This window comes from Oryx dammah, unplaced genomic scaffold, assembly GCF_014754425.2.
Source record: "Oryx dammah isolate SB20612 unplaced genomic scaffold, SCBI_Odam_1.1 HiC_scaffold_21, whole genome shotgun sequence".
Classification (NCBI taxonomy): Eukaryota; Metazoa; Chordata; class Mammalia; order Artiodactyla; family Bovidae; genus Oryx; species Oryx dammah.
Genome location: NW_024070205.1, coordinates 29,916,466 through 29,930,701, shown reverse-complemented (window position 1 = coordinate 29,930,701; position 14,236 = coordinate 29,916,466). Strand labels below are relative to the sequence as shown.

General features: G+C 43.6%; 1 protein-coding gene across 5 annotated transcripts in view; it reads left to right on the top strand.

Annotated features, from left to right (window-relative positions):
* Nucleotides 1-14,236, top strand: part of CFAP74 (cilia and flagella associated protein 74) — an 86,034-nt gene that overhangs the window by 18,348 nt on the left and 53,450 nt on the right. For all 5 annotated transcript variants that reach the window (XR_005725065.1, XM_040264047.1, XM_040264046.1 and 2 more), the window contains exons 2-5: nucleotides 11,692-11,759; nucleotides 13,536-13,620; nucleotides 13,730-13,870; nucleotides 14,116-14,214. Coding sequence is in view for 4 of the 5 variants with exons in the window: in XM_040264047.1 (XP_040119981.1) it covers nucleotides 11,708-11,759; nucleotides 13,536-13,620; nucleotides 13,730-13,870; nucleotides 14,116-14,214 (377 nt within the window). In the remaining variant the exon portion in view is untranslated. The remainder of the gene's footprint in view (nucleotides 1-11,691; nucleotides 11,760-13,535; nucleotides 13,621-13,729; nucleotides 13,871-14,115; nucleotides 14,215-14,236) is intronic.

Sequence of the window (14,236 nt, the reverse complement as noted above, 5' to 3'; positions counted from 1 at the left end):
TTTTCCCAGCACCACTTATGGAAGAGGCTATCTTTTCCCCATTGTATATTCTTGCCTCCTTTGTCATAAATAAGGTACCCATAGGTGCATGGGTTTATTTCTGGGTTCCAGGTCACTGATCCATTCTTTTGCTTCAGATATTCTGCTATTGATTCCTTCTAGAGTATTTTTAATTTCAGTTATTGTGTTGTTTGTATGTTTATACTTTCATTCTTCTAGGTCTTTGTTAAATGATTCTTGCACTTTCTCCATTCTATTTTCAAGGTTTTTGATCATCTTTACTATAATTATTCTGAATTGTTTTTCAGGTAATTTGCCTATTTCCTCTTCATTTACTTGGGCTTGTGTGTTTCTAGTTTATTCCTTCATTTGTGCAATATTTCTGTGCCTTTTCAGTATTTTTTTTTCAACTTATTGTGTTTGAGGTCTCCTTTTCCCAGGCTTCAAGGTTGAATTCTTTCTTCCTTTTGGTTTCTGCCCTCCTAAGTTTGGTCCAGTGGTTAATCTGTCTGCTGATGATTGGGTTTGTATTTTTGTCTCGTTTGTTGTTTGGATGAGGCGTCCTGCACAGGATGATGGTTGGGTGATGCCAAGTCTTGTATTCAAGTGGTTTCCTTTGTGAGAGTTCTCACTATTTGATACTCCCTACGGTTAGTTCTCTGGTAACCAGTCTAGGGTCTTGGAGTCAGTGCTCCCACTCCAAAGGCTCAGGGCTTGATCTCTGGCCAGGAACGGAGATTCTACAGGTGGTTTGTTATGGCGTTAAATGGGATTAAAACAAATACCCATAAATGAGAAACCAAAGGTGAACCCCAGATAAATGGCAGTTACAAAATCAGGCAAATAATTAAAATAATGAAATATGCACATATACATATACACCCATAAGCAAAATAAAAACAGTCCAACAAGTACAACAGTTGACCAGGTAAACAAAGGAAACCAAAAATGATATCCACCAGTTAAGAGCAAAACTAATTAAAGCACAAACTGGAAAACAAAATTAAAGCAAGGTGCCAACTGGGGAATAAAGCAATGAAAACAAAACTAACAAATATGGTGAGAAAAAAAAAAGAAAAGAAAGAATAGAACTGCAAGGTTAAATAGAAGTAGATAAAGAAGATTTATGTATATTAAAGATTAACTTCAAGGGGAAAAGAATGGTAGGAAAAGCAAACGAAGGACTAAATGTAGAAAAAATAATAATTGGTTTAAATTTTTTAAATTAAATTAAATAGAAAAGGAAAACTATAGAACTCCATAGAACTCCAAGGTTAAAGGCCAACTGAGAGGCAGAGGTTTATAACAGCAATAAAAAGTGTGACTGGGAAAAAAACTCAAAAGCTTAGTTAGATCTCATAGTGCTAATAAAATCGACAACTACAACAGAAGATTAAAAAAAAAGAAAGATAAAAAATCCAAAAGAAACTATGGAACAAGTCAAAATATAAGAATAATAAATGTTTTACATGAGTCTCTGCTGTCAGCTTCCTTTCCTTCACTGGGAGTCACAGTCCACCTCCCCTCCCTGGGATGCCCTCCAACATTGTGCTAGTCTCTGGATCTTCTGTGGGGGCATCTCAAACTTTAATCTGGTTCTACTCCTGTGTGTTCTTGCCTCCAATGTCCACAGCTATCAGAACTAGTGTGTTTTCTCTTGTGGGAGCTTTCAGCGTCCTTTTATATATTCAATAGAAACAGAGTCTGCCTAGTTGATTGTGTGGATTTAATCTGAAGCTTGTACAGCTGGTGGGAAGGTTTTGTGTCTTCTTCCTTAGCCACAGTGCCCCTGGGTTTCAATTGTGGTTTTATTTCCACCTCTGAACGTGGGTCATCTACTGGAGTCTGCTCCTGAGGCTGCCCTGGAGGACTTGGATTTGCCCCTGTGAGGCCCAGGTGTGGAGGTGGTGCAGCTGCTTGGGTCACAGGGGTTCTGCCAGCACCAGGCACTCAGAGGAGTTAGCAGCTAGGGCATCAGGAAATATAGTGCTCTAGAAGGGTATGGCAACCAGTATTGGACAATACACTCCAGTATTCTTGCCTGGAGAACCCCACTAACAGAGAAGCCTAGCAAGCCACAGGGTTGCAAAGAGTTAGACACAACCCAAGCGGCCCCACATGCATAGATGCAAGACATTTTTTGCCTGTGGCAGCTCTGCCCCAGTGAGGGTTGAGTGTGAAGTTGGCACAGCTGCTTGGGTTGCAGGGATCCTGGCGCGCCAAGTGTGCAGGGACACAGACTGCCTCAGCTGCAGGAGTTGCAGCCCTATCAGAGTCTTTTTTCAGGCATCTGGTAGCTGGTGATCAGAAGGCCTCTTTGCCTAGTCTTTCTCTGTAGCCCCGCCCATTCAGGCACTTAGAGGGATCCCTTGCCTTAGGTCCTTCTCTGTTGTTCCATGCATCAGGCACTTAAATGTGCACCCTGGGTGGGGTCCTACTCTGTAGTTTGGTGCATCAGGTGCTTGATTGGACAGCCTCTCTATTGTTCAGCTGCCTTTGTTGGCCTGTGGGGAGAAAGGGGCTAGCGTGATGGCTCCATCCCCTACACATGACTCAGCAGTAGCACCTTGCTTCCATGGCTGCCTGGCTTTCCTCCAAAGGCATTTCCCACCACACTCCTCCCTCACATCCCTGTGGCCCATCTCTCTGCAGTCAACAACAGCCCTCACCTTGGGATTGCTCCACAATCCCTACACTCCAGCTCCCAGGCACTGCACCTTCTAGGGGACCTGCCCCCTTGTCTGGGGTATGTATGGCTACAGCAAGGACTGTCTGATTCTCATTCCATTTAGGCTGTCACAGGTCAGCTGTTTCACTCTCAGCCTTAATAAATGTTTCTCCTCGGACTCAGACAGTTGCCCCGATGTGGGGATTGGATCCCTTCTTCAGTTCTCCCACCCGCCGAGGGCAAGTCTAGTCCCACTAACCCTCCTGTTTTTTCCCCTAGTTCCTTCCTCCTACCGAGTTTTGCGTGGTTCTATATATTCTTTTTTATTGGTCAGGTACTCCTGTCCGCTCTCAGCTGGTGTTCTGCAAGCACTTCTGTGTCTGAAAGTGTATTCCTGATGTATCCACGGAGAGAGATGTACTCCACAACCACCTACTCCTCTGCCATCGTGTTCCTCCCCAGATGTTCTTTTCATCATAGGGGACCGGAATGCAAAGTAGGAAGTCAAGAGATACCTGGAGTAACAGGCAAATTTGGCCTTGGAGTACACAGTGAAGCAGGGCAAAGGCTAACAAGTTCTGTCAAGGGAACACACGGGTCATAGCAAACACCCTTTCCAACAATGCAAGAAATGTCTCTACACATGGACATTACCGGATGGTCAATACCAAAATCAGATTGATTATATTCTTTGCAGCCAAAGATGGAGAAGCTCTGTATAGTCAGGGAAAACAAGACCTGGAGCTGACTGTGGCTCAGCTCATGAGCTCCTTATTGCAAAATCCAGACTTAAATTACAGTAAGTAGGGAAAACCAGTAGGCCATTCAGGTATAACCTAAATCAAATCGCTCATGATCATACAGTGGAGGAGACAAACAGATTCAAGGGATTAGATCTGGTAGACACAGTGCCTGAAGAATTATGGACAAAAGTTCGTAACATTGTACAGGAGGCAGTGACCAACACCATCCTTAAAAAAAAAAAGTTCAAGAAGGCTAAGTGGTTGCCTGCAAGGCCTTACAAATTGCTGAGAAAAGAAGAGAAGCAAAAGGCAATAGAGAAAGGGAAAGATTTACCCATCTGAATTCAGAGTTCCAAAGAATAGCAAGGAGAGATAAGAAAGCCTTCTTCAATGAACAATTCAAAGAAATAGAGGAAAACAGTAGAACGGGAAAGGCTAGAGATCTCTTCAAGAAAATTGGAGTTATCAAGAGAACCTTTCATGCAAGGATGGGCACAATAAAGGACAGAAATGGCAAGGACTTAACAGAAGCAGAAGAGATTAAGAATTGGAAAGAATACACAGAAGAACTATACAAAAAAGATCTTAATGATCCAGATAACCATGATGGTGTGATCACTCACCTAGAATTAGAGTGTGAATTCAACTGGACCTTAGGAAGCTTTACTATGAACAAAGCTGGTGGAGGTGATAGGAATTCCAGCTGAGTTATTTAAAATCCTAAAAGATGATTTTGTTAAAATGCTGCACTCAAAATGTCAGCTAATTTGGAAAACTCAGCAGTGGTCACAGGACTGGAAAAGGTTAGTTTTCATTCCAATCCCAAAGAAGAGCAATGCCAGAGAATGTTCAAACTACCGTACAACTGCACTGATTTCACATGCTAACAAGGTAATGCTCAAAATCCATCAAGCTAGGCTTCAGCAGTATATGAACTGAGAACTTCCAGATATACAAACTGGGCTTAGAAAAGACAGAGAAATCAGAGATCAAATTACCAACGTTCGTTGGCTTATAGAGAAAGCGAGGGAATTTCAGAAAGATATCTACACCTGCTTCATTGACTACACTAAAGCCTTTGACTGTGGTGCTATTCAGTTGCTAAGTCATGTCCGACGCTGCAGCCCCATGGACTGTATGTACCACACCAAGCTTCCCTATCCTTCACTATCTCCCAGAGTTTGCTCAAATTCATGTCCACTGAGTCAGTGATGCTATTTAACCATCTCATCCTCTGCTACCCACTTCTCCTTTTGCCTTCAATCTTGCCCAGCATCTGGGTCTTTTCCAGTGATCCAGCTCCCTCACACCAGATGGCTAAAGTATTGGGGCTTCAGTTTCTGCATGAGTCCTTCTAATGAGTATTCACATTCATTGATTTGTGGATACTGAAACATCCTTGCATCCCTGGGATAAATCCCACTTAATCATGGTATGAGATCCTTTTAACATATTGTTGGATTCCGTTTGCTGGTATTTTGTTGAGAATTTTTGCATCTATATTCATCAGTGATACTGACCTGTAATTTTCTGTGTGTAATATCTTTGCTTTTAGTATTAGGGTGATGCTGGCCTCATAGAATGAGTTCAGAAGCATTCCTTCCTCTGCATTTTCTTGGAATGGTTTGAGAAAGATAAGTGTTAACTCTTCTCTTTAATGTTTGGTAGAATTCATGTGTGAAGCCATCTGCTCCTGGAGTTCTGTTTGTTGACAGTATTTTTTTTAAAGAACTTTTTATGGAAATCTCTTATGGTGCTTTTTATTTCTATGATGCCAGTTGTAACATTTTTTAATTAATTTATTTTATTTTACAATTTTTAAAATTATCCATTTACTTATTTATTTTTGGCTGTATCAGGTCTTAGTTGCAATGCACAAGCTCTTCGTGGAGGCACACAGGCTTCTCTCTAGTTGTGGTGCACGGGGTCCAGCATGTGGGCTCTATAGTTGGGATGCTCAGGCTTAGTTGCCCCACAGTAGGTGGGATCTTAGTTCCCTGACCAGAGATTAAACCCACATTCCTTGGATTGAAAGTCAGATTCTTAACCACTGGACCACCAGGGAAGTCCCCTAATTTTTATGTTGAGGTATAGTTTATTTACTTTGTTGTGTTAGTTTCAGATTATAAAGCAAAGTGATTCAGATATACGTATATCCATTCTTTTTCAGATTATTTTCCCATATAATTTTTTACAGAATATTGAGTATAGTTCCCTGTGCTATATAGTAGATCCTTGTTAATTGTCTATTTTACATATATTATTGTGTGTATGTTAATTCCAAACTCCTACTTTATCTCTTCCCGCCATGTTTCCCCTTTGGTTAACCATAAGTTTGTTTTCAAAGTCTGTGAGTCTGTTTCTGTTTTGTAAATAATTTCATTTGTATTGTGTTTTTTTAGATGCCACATATGAGTGAGATAATATGATATTCATCTTTTTCTGACTTACTTAGAATGGAAGTCTCACTGCATATGGCATTATTTCATTCTTTTTTTAATGGTTGAGTAATATTTTCTTGGAATGGTTTGAGAAGGATAAGTGTTAACTCTTCTCTTTAATGTTTGGTAGAATTCACCTGTGAAGCCATCTGCTCCTGGAGTTCTGTTTGTTGACAGTATTTATTTTAATAGCTTTTTGTGGAAATCTCTTACGGTGCTTTGTATTTCTATGATGCCAGTTGTATGTATATGATCATATATATATATATATATATATATATATATATCTCACAACTTCTTTTTCCATTCATCTGTTAATGGACCATAGGTTGCTTCTATGTCTTGGCTATTGTAAATAGTGCTGCTATGAACACTGGGATGTATGTATCTTCAAATTATGGTTTTCTCTAGATAGATGCCCACCAGTGGGATTGCTGGATCAGATGGTAGCCCTATTTTCAGTTTTTATGGAACTTCCATACTATTCTTCATAGTGACTGTACCAATTTACATTTCCACTAACAGTTCAGGAGGGTTCCCTCTTCTCCACACCCTCTCTAGCATTTACCATTCGTATGCTTTTTGATGATGGCCATTCTTAACGGTGTGCGGTGATACCTCATACAGTTTTTTATTTTCATTTCTCTAATTATCAGTGATGTTGAGCATCTTTTCATAAGTGTGTTGACCATCTGTATTTCTTCTTTGGAGAAACATCTAGTTAGGTCTGCCCATTTTTTTGTTGGGTTTGTTTGTGGGATTTTGTGTGTGTGTGTTGTTTTGGCCATGCTGCAAGTGTGTGGGATCTCACTTTCCTGACCAAGTGACTAGGGATTGAACCCGTGCCCCCTTCAGTGGAGGCACAGTCCCAAGCGTTGGACTGTCAGGGCACTCCCCAGTTGTTTGTTTTTTATATTGTGCTTCATGAGCTGTTTGTATGTTTTGAAGATGAATTCCTTGGTTGCTTCCTTTGCAAATATTTTCTTCCATTCTCTGAGCTGTCTTTGCTTTTTGTTTATGGTTTCCTTAGCTGTGCAAAAGCTTTAAAGTTCAATTAAGTCCTATTTGTTTATTTTTGTTTTTATTTTCATTACTCTAGGAGATGGTTCAAAAAAGATGTTGCAATTTGTGTCCAAGAGTATTCTGCCTGTATTTTCCTCTAAAAGTTGTATAGTATCCAGTCTTATATTTAGGTCTTTAATCCATTTTGAGTTTATTTTTGTGTGTGGTATGAGAGTTCTGATTTCATTATTTTACATGTAACTGTTCAGTTTTTCCAGAACCACTTATTGAAGAGACTGTCTTTTCTCCATTGTATATTCTTACCTCCTTTGTGGTAGATTAATTAACCATAAACATGTGGGTTTATTTCTGGGCTTTCTATCCTGTTGCACTGACCTGTATTTCTGGTTGTAACTTCTGATTTCTAGATTTGAGCTCTCTCTCTGTTTTTCTCTTGATGAGTTGGCCTCAGGATTTATCGATTCTATTTATCTTTTCAGAGAACCAGCTCAGTTTCATTGATATTGTTTATTTAAGTCTCTATTTCATTTATTTCTGTTCTGATCTTCATGATTTCTTTCCTTGTGCTAAGTGGGTTTTGCTTGTTCTTTCTCTAATTGCTTTAGGTTAGGTTTAGGCTGTTCATTTGAGAGTTCTCTTGTTTCTCGAGGTAAGCCTGTACATCTGTAAACTTACATGCTGTAACTGATTTTGCTGCACCCCACAGATTTTGGATTTTGTTGGTTTGTTTTCCTTTGTCCCTAGGTCAAATTTGTCCCTAGAAGAAAATTTTAATTTCTTCTTTGATCTCTTCAGTGATCCATTTGTTGTTTAGTAGTATATTGTTTAGCCTCCTTGTGTTTGTGTTTCCTGTGGTTTTTTCCTTGTAGTTGACTTTTAGTCACATAGTTTTGTGGTCAGAAAGGATGCCTAATATGATTTCAATTTTCTTAGATTTGTTGAGACTTGATATGTGGATTCTGTGATCTGTCCTAGAGACTGCTTCATGTACACTTGAAATTATTTGCTATTTTTGGATGGAATGTTCTATATAGATCTATTTAAGTTCCTTTGGTCTAATGTGTCATTTAAGGCCAGTGTTTTCTTACTGATTTTCTGTCTGGATGACCTGTCCAGTAATGTAAGTGGGGTGTTAAAGCCCCCCCTTACATCAACTATTATCGTGTTACTATCAGTTTCTCCTTTTGTGTTTGTTAATATTAATACTTGTTTTATGTCTTTAGGGGCTCCTATATTGGGTACATATTTGTTTACAATTGTTCATCATCTTCTTGGCTTGGTCCTTCAATCATTATGTAGGGTCCTTCTTTGTTTCTTATAATGTTGTGCCCAGAGTCCGAGTCCCCAAAACTGAGAGAATAAGACGTCCACAGCAATGCAAAAGCATAAAGGGGTTTATTACAAGCTCGAGCCCGGGCCTAGGTTTCATCCAGCACAGTGGAATCTGACAAAGGCCCTGAGCTCTGAATCACATATACTTTTATACAGACGGTTCTTTGTTTCTGTAACAGCATAGCTGATTGGTTAAACCATACGCGCGCGCGGGACTTTTAAACCTCGCATCCCTATCTAGATTGGCTCGGGTCTGGCGCAGGCGGGGGCTATGGGGATTTTTTCTGATTGGTCGAGCTACACTTCCTGCGGGAGTTCCCAGAGCCTCAGCTTTTCTCCGTTTTCTCCGTTTGGTCGTAACAATAACAGTCTTTGTTTTAAAGTCTACTGCTGCTACTGCTAAGTCACTTCAGCCGTGTCCGACTCTGTGCGACCCCATAGACGGCAGCCCACCAGGCTCCCCCGTCTCTGGGATTCTCCAGGCAAGAACACTGGAGTGGGTTGCCATTTCCTTCTCCAATGCATGAACGTGAAAAGTGAAAGGGAAGTCGCTCAGTCGTATCCGACTCTTAGCGACCCCATGGACTGCAGCCCACCAGGCTCCTTCGTTCATAGGATTTTCCAGGCAAGAGTACTGGAGTGGGGTGCCATTGCCTTCTCCGGTTTTAAAGTCTACTTTGTCTGATACAACTATTGATAACCCAGCTTTCTTTCATTTCCATTTTGCATGGAATACCTTCTTCCATCATGTCTTTCAGTCTGTATGTGTCTCTAGATCTGAAGTGAGTCTCTTGTGAAGTGAAAGTTGCTCAGTTGTGTCCAACTCTTTGTGGCCCCATGGACTGTAGCCTGTCAGGCTCCTCTGTCCATGGGATTCTCCAGGCAAGAATACTGGAGTGGGTAGCCACTCCCTTCTCCAGGGGATCTTCCCAACCCAGGGATCAAACCCAGGTCTCCCTGAATTGCAGGTGGATTCTTTACCATCTGAGCCACCAGGGTAGCCCAGTAATACTGGAGTGGGTAGCCTATCCCTTCTCCAGGGGATCTTCCCATCCCAGAAATTGAACCAGGGTCTCCTGCACTGCAGGTGGCTTCTTTACCAGCTGAGTTACCAGGGAAGCTCTTTACTGGAGTGGGTTGCCATACCCTCCTCCAGGCATCTTCCCAACCCAGGGATCGAACCCAGGTCTCCCTCATTGCAGGCAGATTCCTTACCGTCTGAGCCACCAGGGAAGCCCATGAATATTGGAGTGGGTAGCCTGTCCCTTCTCCAGGGGATCTTTCAGACCTAGGAATTGAACTGGAGACTCCTGCACTGCAGGCAGATTCTTAACCAGCTGAGCTATGAGGCAGCATATATGTGGGCCCATTCAGTCACTCTGTGTCTTTTAATTACTGCATTTAGTCCATTTGCATTTGAAGTAGTTACTGATAGGTATGTACTTCTTGCTATTTAGTTGTTTGAGGGCTGTGTTTTTAGTTCTATTTTGTTCTTCTTCTTTTGTTCTTCTCTCTTATGATTTGATGACTGTCTTTATTGTTACCTTTGGACTCCTTTCTCTTTTGTATGTGTGTATCTATTACAGATTTTTAGTTTGTGGTTACCACGAGACTCATATATAGCAGTGTCTGTATATTTGTGTTAGTTGCCCAGTTGTGTCTGACTTTAGCACACCAGGCTCCTCCGTTCAGGGAATTCTCCAGGCAAGAATACTGAGTGGGTAGCCATTCTCTTCTCCAGCGGATCTTTCCAACCCAGGGATTGAACCTCAGTCTCCTGTATAGCAGGCAGATTCTTTACCACCTGAGCCACTAAGGAGGCCCAGATGTATGTGTGTGTGTATACCTGCCACTGGTGGGTGGGGCTGAGGGGTCTAGGATGTCCCAAATTGATGTTGGCCTGCAGGTGAGTGGGACCAGATCCTGGGGTGGCTGGCTGAGGGCTCCATGGTGTCTTGGAGCTGATGTTGGCCTGCAGGTGAGCAAGCTAGGTCCTGACATGGCACAGCATGGGGCTGTGGTAGTTCTGGTCTGGCATCTGCCCATTGGAGGGCAGGGCTGGGGCCCAGGGCTTCCAGAATTGGTGTCAAGCCAATGGTGGGTCTGGCAGCAGGACCTGGGGGTCCTGGAGTAGGTGTGTCAGCTCACTGGTGTGCAGGCCAGGTCCTGGCACTGATAAGCTGGAGGGTGGAGTGTGATGTGGCACTCTCTGCCTTGTGCCCTAATGTTAGAACCAGCTCCCCAAGAACAGCTGCTGGCAGCGTCCCTGTTCCCAGGGTGAGCTGCCCGCACCTCCAGCCTCTCCAGGAGGTTTCCTGAGGTCAGCAGTGGGTCTGGCCCAGGCTCCTCTCAGTTTCCTGTTTCTGCTTGGGGCCCCGAGTGTATGGGACTTTGTGCAGGTCCTCTAAGAGCAGTGTTGCTATTCCCACAGGCCTCTGCCTCTCCCAAAGGGAAGTCCATGCTGGCCTTCAAAGCCAGATGTCCAGAGGCCTGTCTTCCTGGTGCCAACCCCCAGGGTGGGGAGCCTGATGTGGGTCTTGGACCCCCCTCCTTGGGGAGAACCTCTGCAATTATGATGGTCCTTCAATTTGGGGTTCCCCTCAGGTGTGGGTCTTGATGCACCACGACTTTGCCCCCACCCCACCGTTGAGTCCTCCTTTACGTCTTTGATTGTAGACCGTCTTCTGCTGCGCTAATCCTTCAGTTCAGTTCAGTTCAGTTCAATCAGTCGTGCTCTACTCTTTGCGACCCCATGAATCACAGCACTCCAGGCCTCCCTATCCATCACCATCTCCCGGAGTTCACTCAGACTCACATCCATCGAGTCAGTGATACCATCCAGCCATCTCATCCTCTTTCGTCCCCTTCTTCTCCTGCCCCTAATCCCTCCCAGCATCAGAGTCTTTTCCAATGAGTCAACTCTTTGCATGAGGTGGCCAAAGTACTGGAGTTTCAGCTTTAGCATCATTCCTTCCAAAGAAATACCAGGGCTGATCTCCTTCAGAATGGACTGGTTGGATCTCCTTGCAGTCCAAGGGACTCTCAAGAGTCTTCTCCAACACCACAGGTCAAAAGCATCAATTCTTCAGCCCTCAGCTTTCTTCACAGTCCAACTCTCACATCCAAACATGACCACTGGGAAAACCATAGCCTTGACTAGATGGACCTTTGTTGGCAAAGTAATGTCTCTGCTTTTGAATATACTATCTAGGTTGGTCATAACTGTCCTTCCAAGGAGTAAGCGTCTTTTAATTTCATGGCTGCAGTCACCATCTGCGGTGATGTGTAAGTGCTAATCCTTACACATCTGTAATATTCTGGGTGTGAGACCTTCCTCAGATCTGTGTACTAAGATAATTTCTCATATTCTGTGGCCTCTCTTCTTCTTAATGTCTTTTTAGAAAAGAAATGGTTAATTCTTTGAAATCCAGTTTTTTTTTAATGTTTTTTAAATCTGTCTCTATACTTTGTAAACTTTTCGCAGCTGATTTTGCCCCAGGATGGAAGAAGATGACAAGAAGCTTTTGGATGACAAGCCGCTCATGGAAGATGGTAATTAAGAAGGGTCCCCTCATAAAGAACATACATTTCACAGCACAGAAGGCACAGGATGGGCTTGATTGGGGCCCTTTAATTCCCTTTTTTTTCACAGAAGCTACATTTTTTAAGCTTACATTTTTCTCAAAAAGGCAGCCTATAGTATTCTGTCTTTAATTGAAGGAAGGGTCCATGTGGCTGAGACCCTGAAGGTGTCGACTGTGGTTTCCAGCGTCTCTGTCAAGGAATCTGGTGCCGTGTTTACTCCAGTCCTCTGAATGTGACCTGTTCTTGTTTTATTTTCCTGGAAACTTTTGGATTAAAAAATAAGTCCTAAGATGTGCTTTGGTTTGGGCTAGTGCTGGATACCAGCGGTGTCCTTTACAGGGACACTGATGTCCCTGCCCTCCTAGGACCCACTTCCACACCTGAGAGCCCCTGCCCCTAAGCTGTGCTGCCTTCTCCCTCCTACTGCCCCCCATCTCATGACTGTAGATTCGTGCCTTTTAGAACTTCTCTTCAGCCACTTTTGCTGAGCTTTAATGAAGGACTGTAGATAAGCCGTGTTTTGCTAGAAATCGGCAGTGATTCTCAAAGGCAATAATTCTCATACTTTTTTGTCAGGAAACTCCATTATATTCCTAAAAAATTACTGAAGACCCAAAGAGCGCTGGTTTACATCAGTTATACCTTTCAATGTTTACTGCATTAAGAACTAAAGCTAAAAAAATTTTATTTACTCACTTAAAATAGCAGTAATGAACCTGCTGGGTGCAACATGCTGAGCCTGGCCTAAGAGCAGATGTCTGCCTCTCACTAGTCTGGTGTGGTATCCTGTGTCATGTGGCCTCTGGAAAACTCTGAAAGATTTTTGCTGAGCCATGAAAGACACTAGGATTCTTGGCCTCTGGAGGAGAGGGATTTAATCTGGGCCCAGTAACAAGGCTTGATCGCTCAGAGCTTTTGTGTAATACCGTTTTAGTAAAGTATGAAAGAGATAGACAAAGCTTCTGACATAGACATCAGAAGGGGGCAGAAAGAGTGCCCCCCTTGCAAGTTTTAACAAACTGTTTTATGTCTGTTAGAAAGGTATTAATCAGATAAGAGAGACACCTCAAGGGTGAGGGAGTTTCACCAGGCCCCTCTCCCACAATAGGCATTTTTGAGATAGGACTGCCCGAGGTGTGTCCTTCCCCGGCCATAAAACAATTGATATGAATACTGGTTTGTTGAGCTATTATCAGCCCAAGGTTTGAGAAAGGAAAAAAGTTAGTCTTAGGTGGAACCATTTTGATGAAAGGCAAATTCCAAAGCAAATACATAGTTTTATTAACATAGCTTAAGAAAAACATTTGCACAAGAAAAATGCATTGGTCAGCTCAAGGTTTGAGAAAAGTTAAGTTCAGGTGGAACCAGGTGTCATCATGGCAACAGAATTTTAAGAGAAACCTCCTTTTAATTTTGTATAAAGAAGGAAAAAAATCCTGATACTTGTAGTTTCCTCCTGCTGCTTAAGGGAAAGATAAAAAAATGTCTGACACTTGCACTCTATTTCCTCTGTTTGGAGACCCCTGGCCTTCCTGCCTGTTACCCTATTCCACGCCACACTCACCAAGCTCAGGGCGGAAGAGACAGGCAGTGTTTTGCTGTTGTTACAAAAATAGCTTTGAAGTGCCAACCCCTGGAAAGGGTTCCCCGGGCCATGTTTTGAGAACTGCTGCACCTGTCAGGATTTATCCAGGAGCCTCAGGCTCAAGGGTCTCTATCTGCTTTCTCCTGCTTGATGTCTAGATACAGAGGAGCTGGAGGACCCAGAGGTTGTGCTGGACTGTGTCCCCAGGGAGGCTGAGCAGAAGGCCGGCCTGGGAAGCTCCTGGTAACTGACCCGGGTGAGGACAGGGTGAGGGGACCTCTGTATTCTGGACAGTACGGTGGAGGGGACATGGCCCCCACACAAGGGTAGCAGGTGTCCTTTCCATTTCAAGTCCAGGAATAGAGCAGAGCAAGGACAAGCAGAAGCAGAGGTGGACTGCCCAGGAAAAAATGCAGGCCTCCCTGCTGCGCAGGGACTTGAGCCACCTGGACCAGCTGCATGAAGAGAAAGACCTTTTCATCCAGAAGACAAGGTGAGTGGGCCAGCTGGCCCCCTGCCCCAGGCTGTGTGGGTGCCCTGGCCATAGGGGTTCCCTGCCGTCCACTCTTATCTGACCAGCAGTAACACTGCCGTGTGGATGACATGAAAGTTCACTCCTGAATGTGTGAGATGGAGGAGGAGAGGTCACCCACCCCAGGCCTGGTCCCACCCAAGGAGAGGGAGACTGAGGCCTGGGGTACATGGGACCACTCACCCTGATTCTGGCTCAACTTCCAGAGGGGAGCTACGTGCCTGCCGCAGGAGGATGGAACTCCTGGTCAAGCAGCAGGAGAGTGTGGCAGCCGAGATGGCTGCAGAGAAGGCGGCCAACAACATGTAGGTCAGAGGTTGGAGGTGG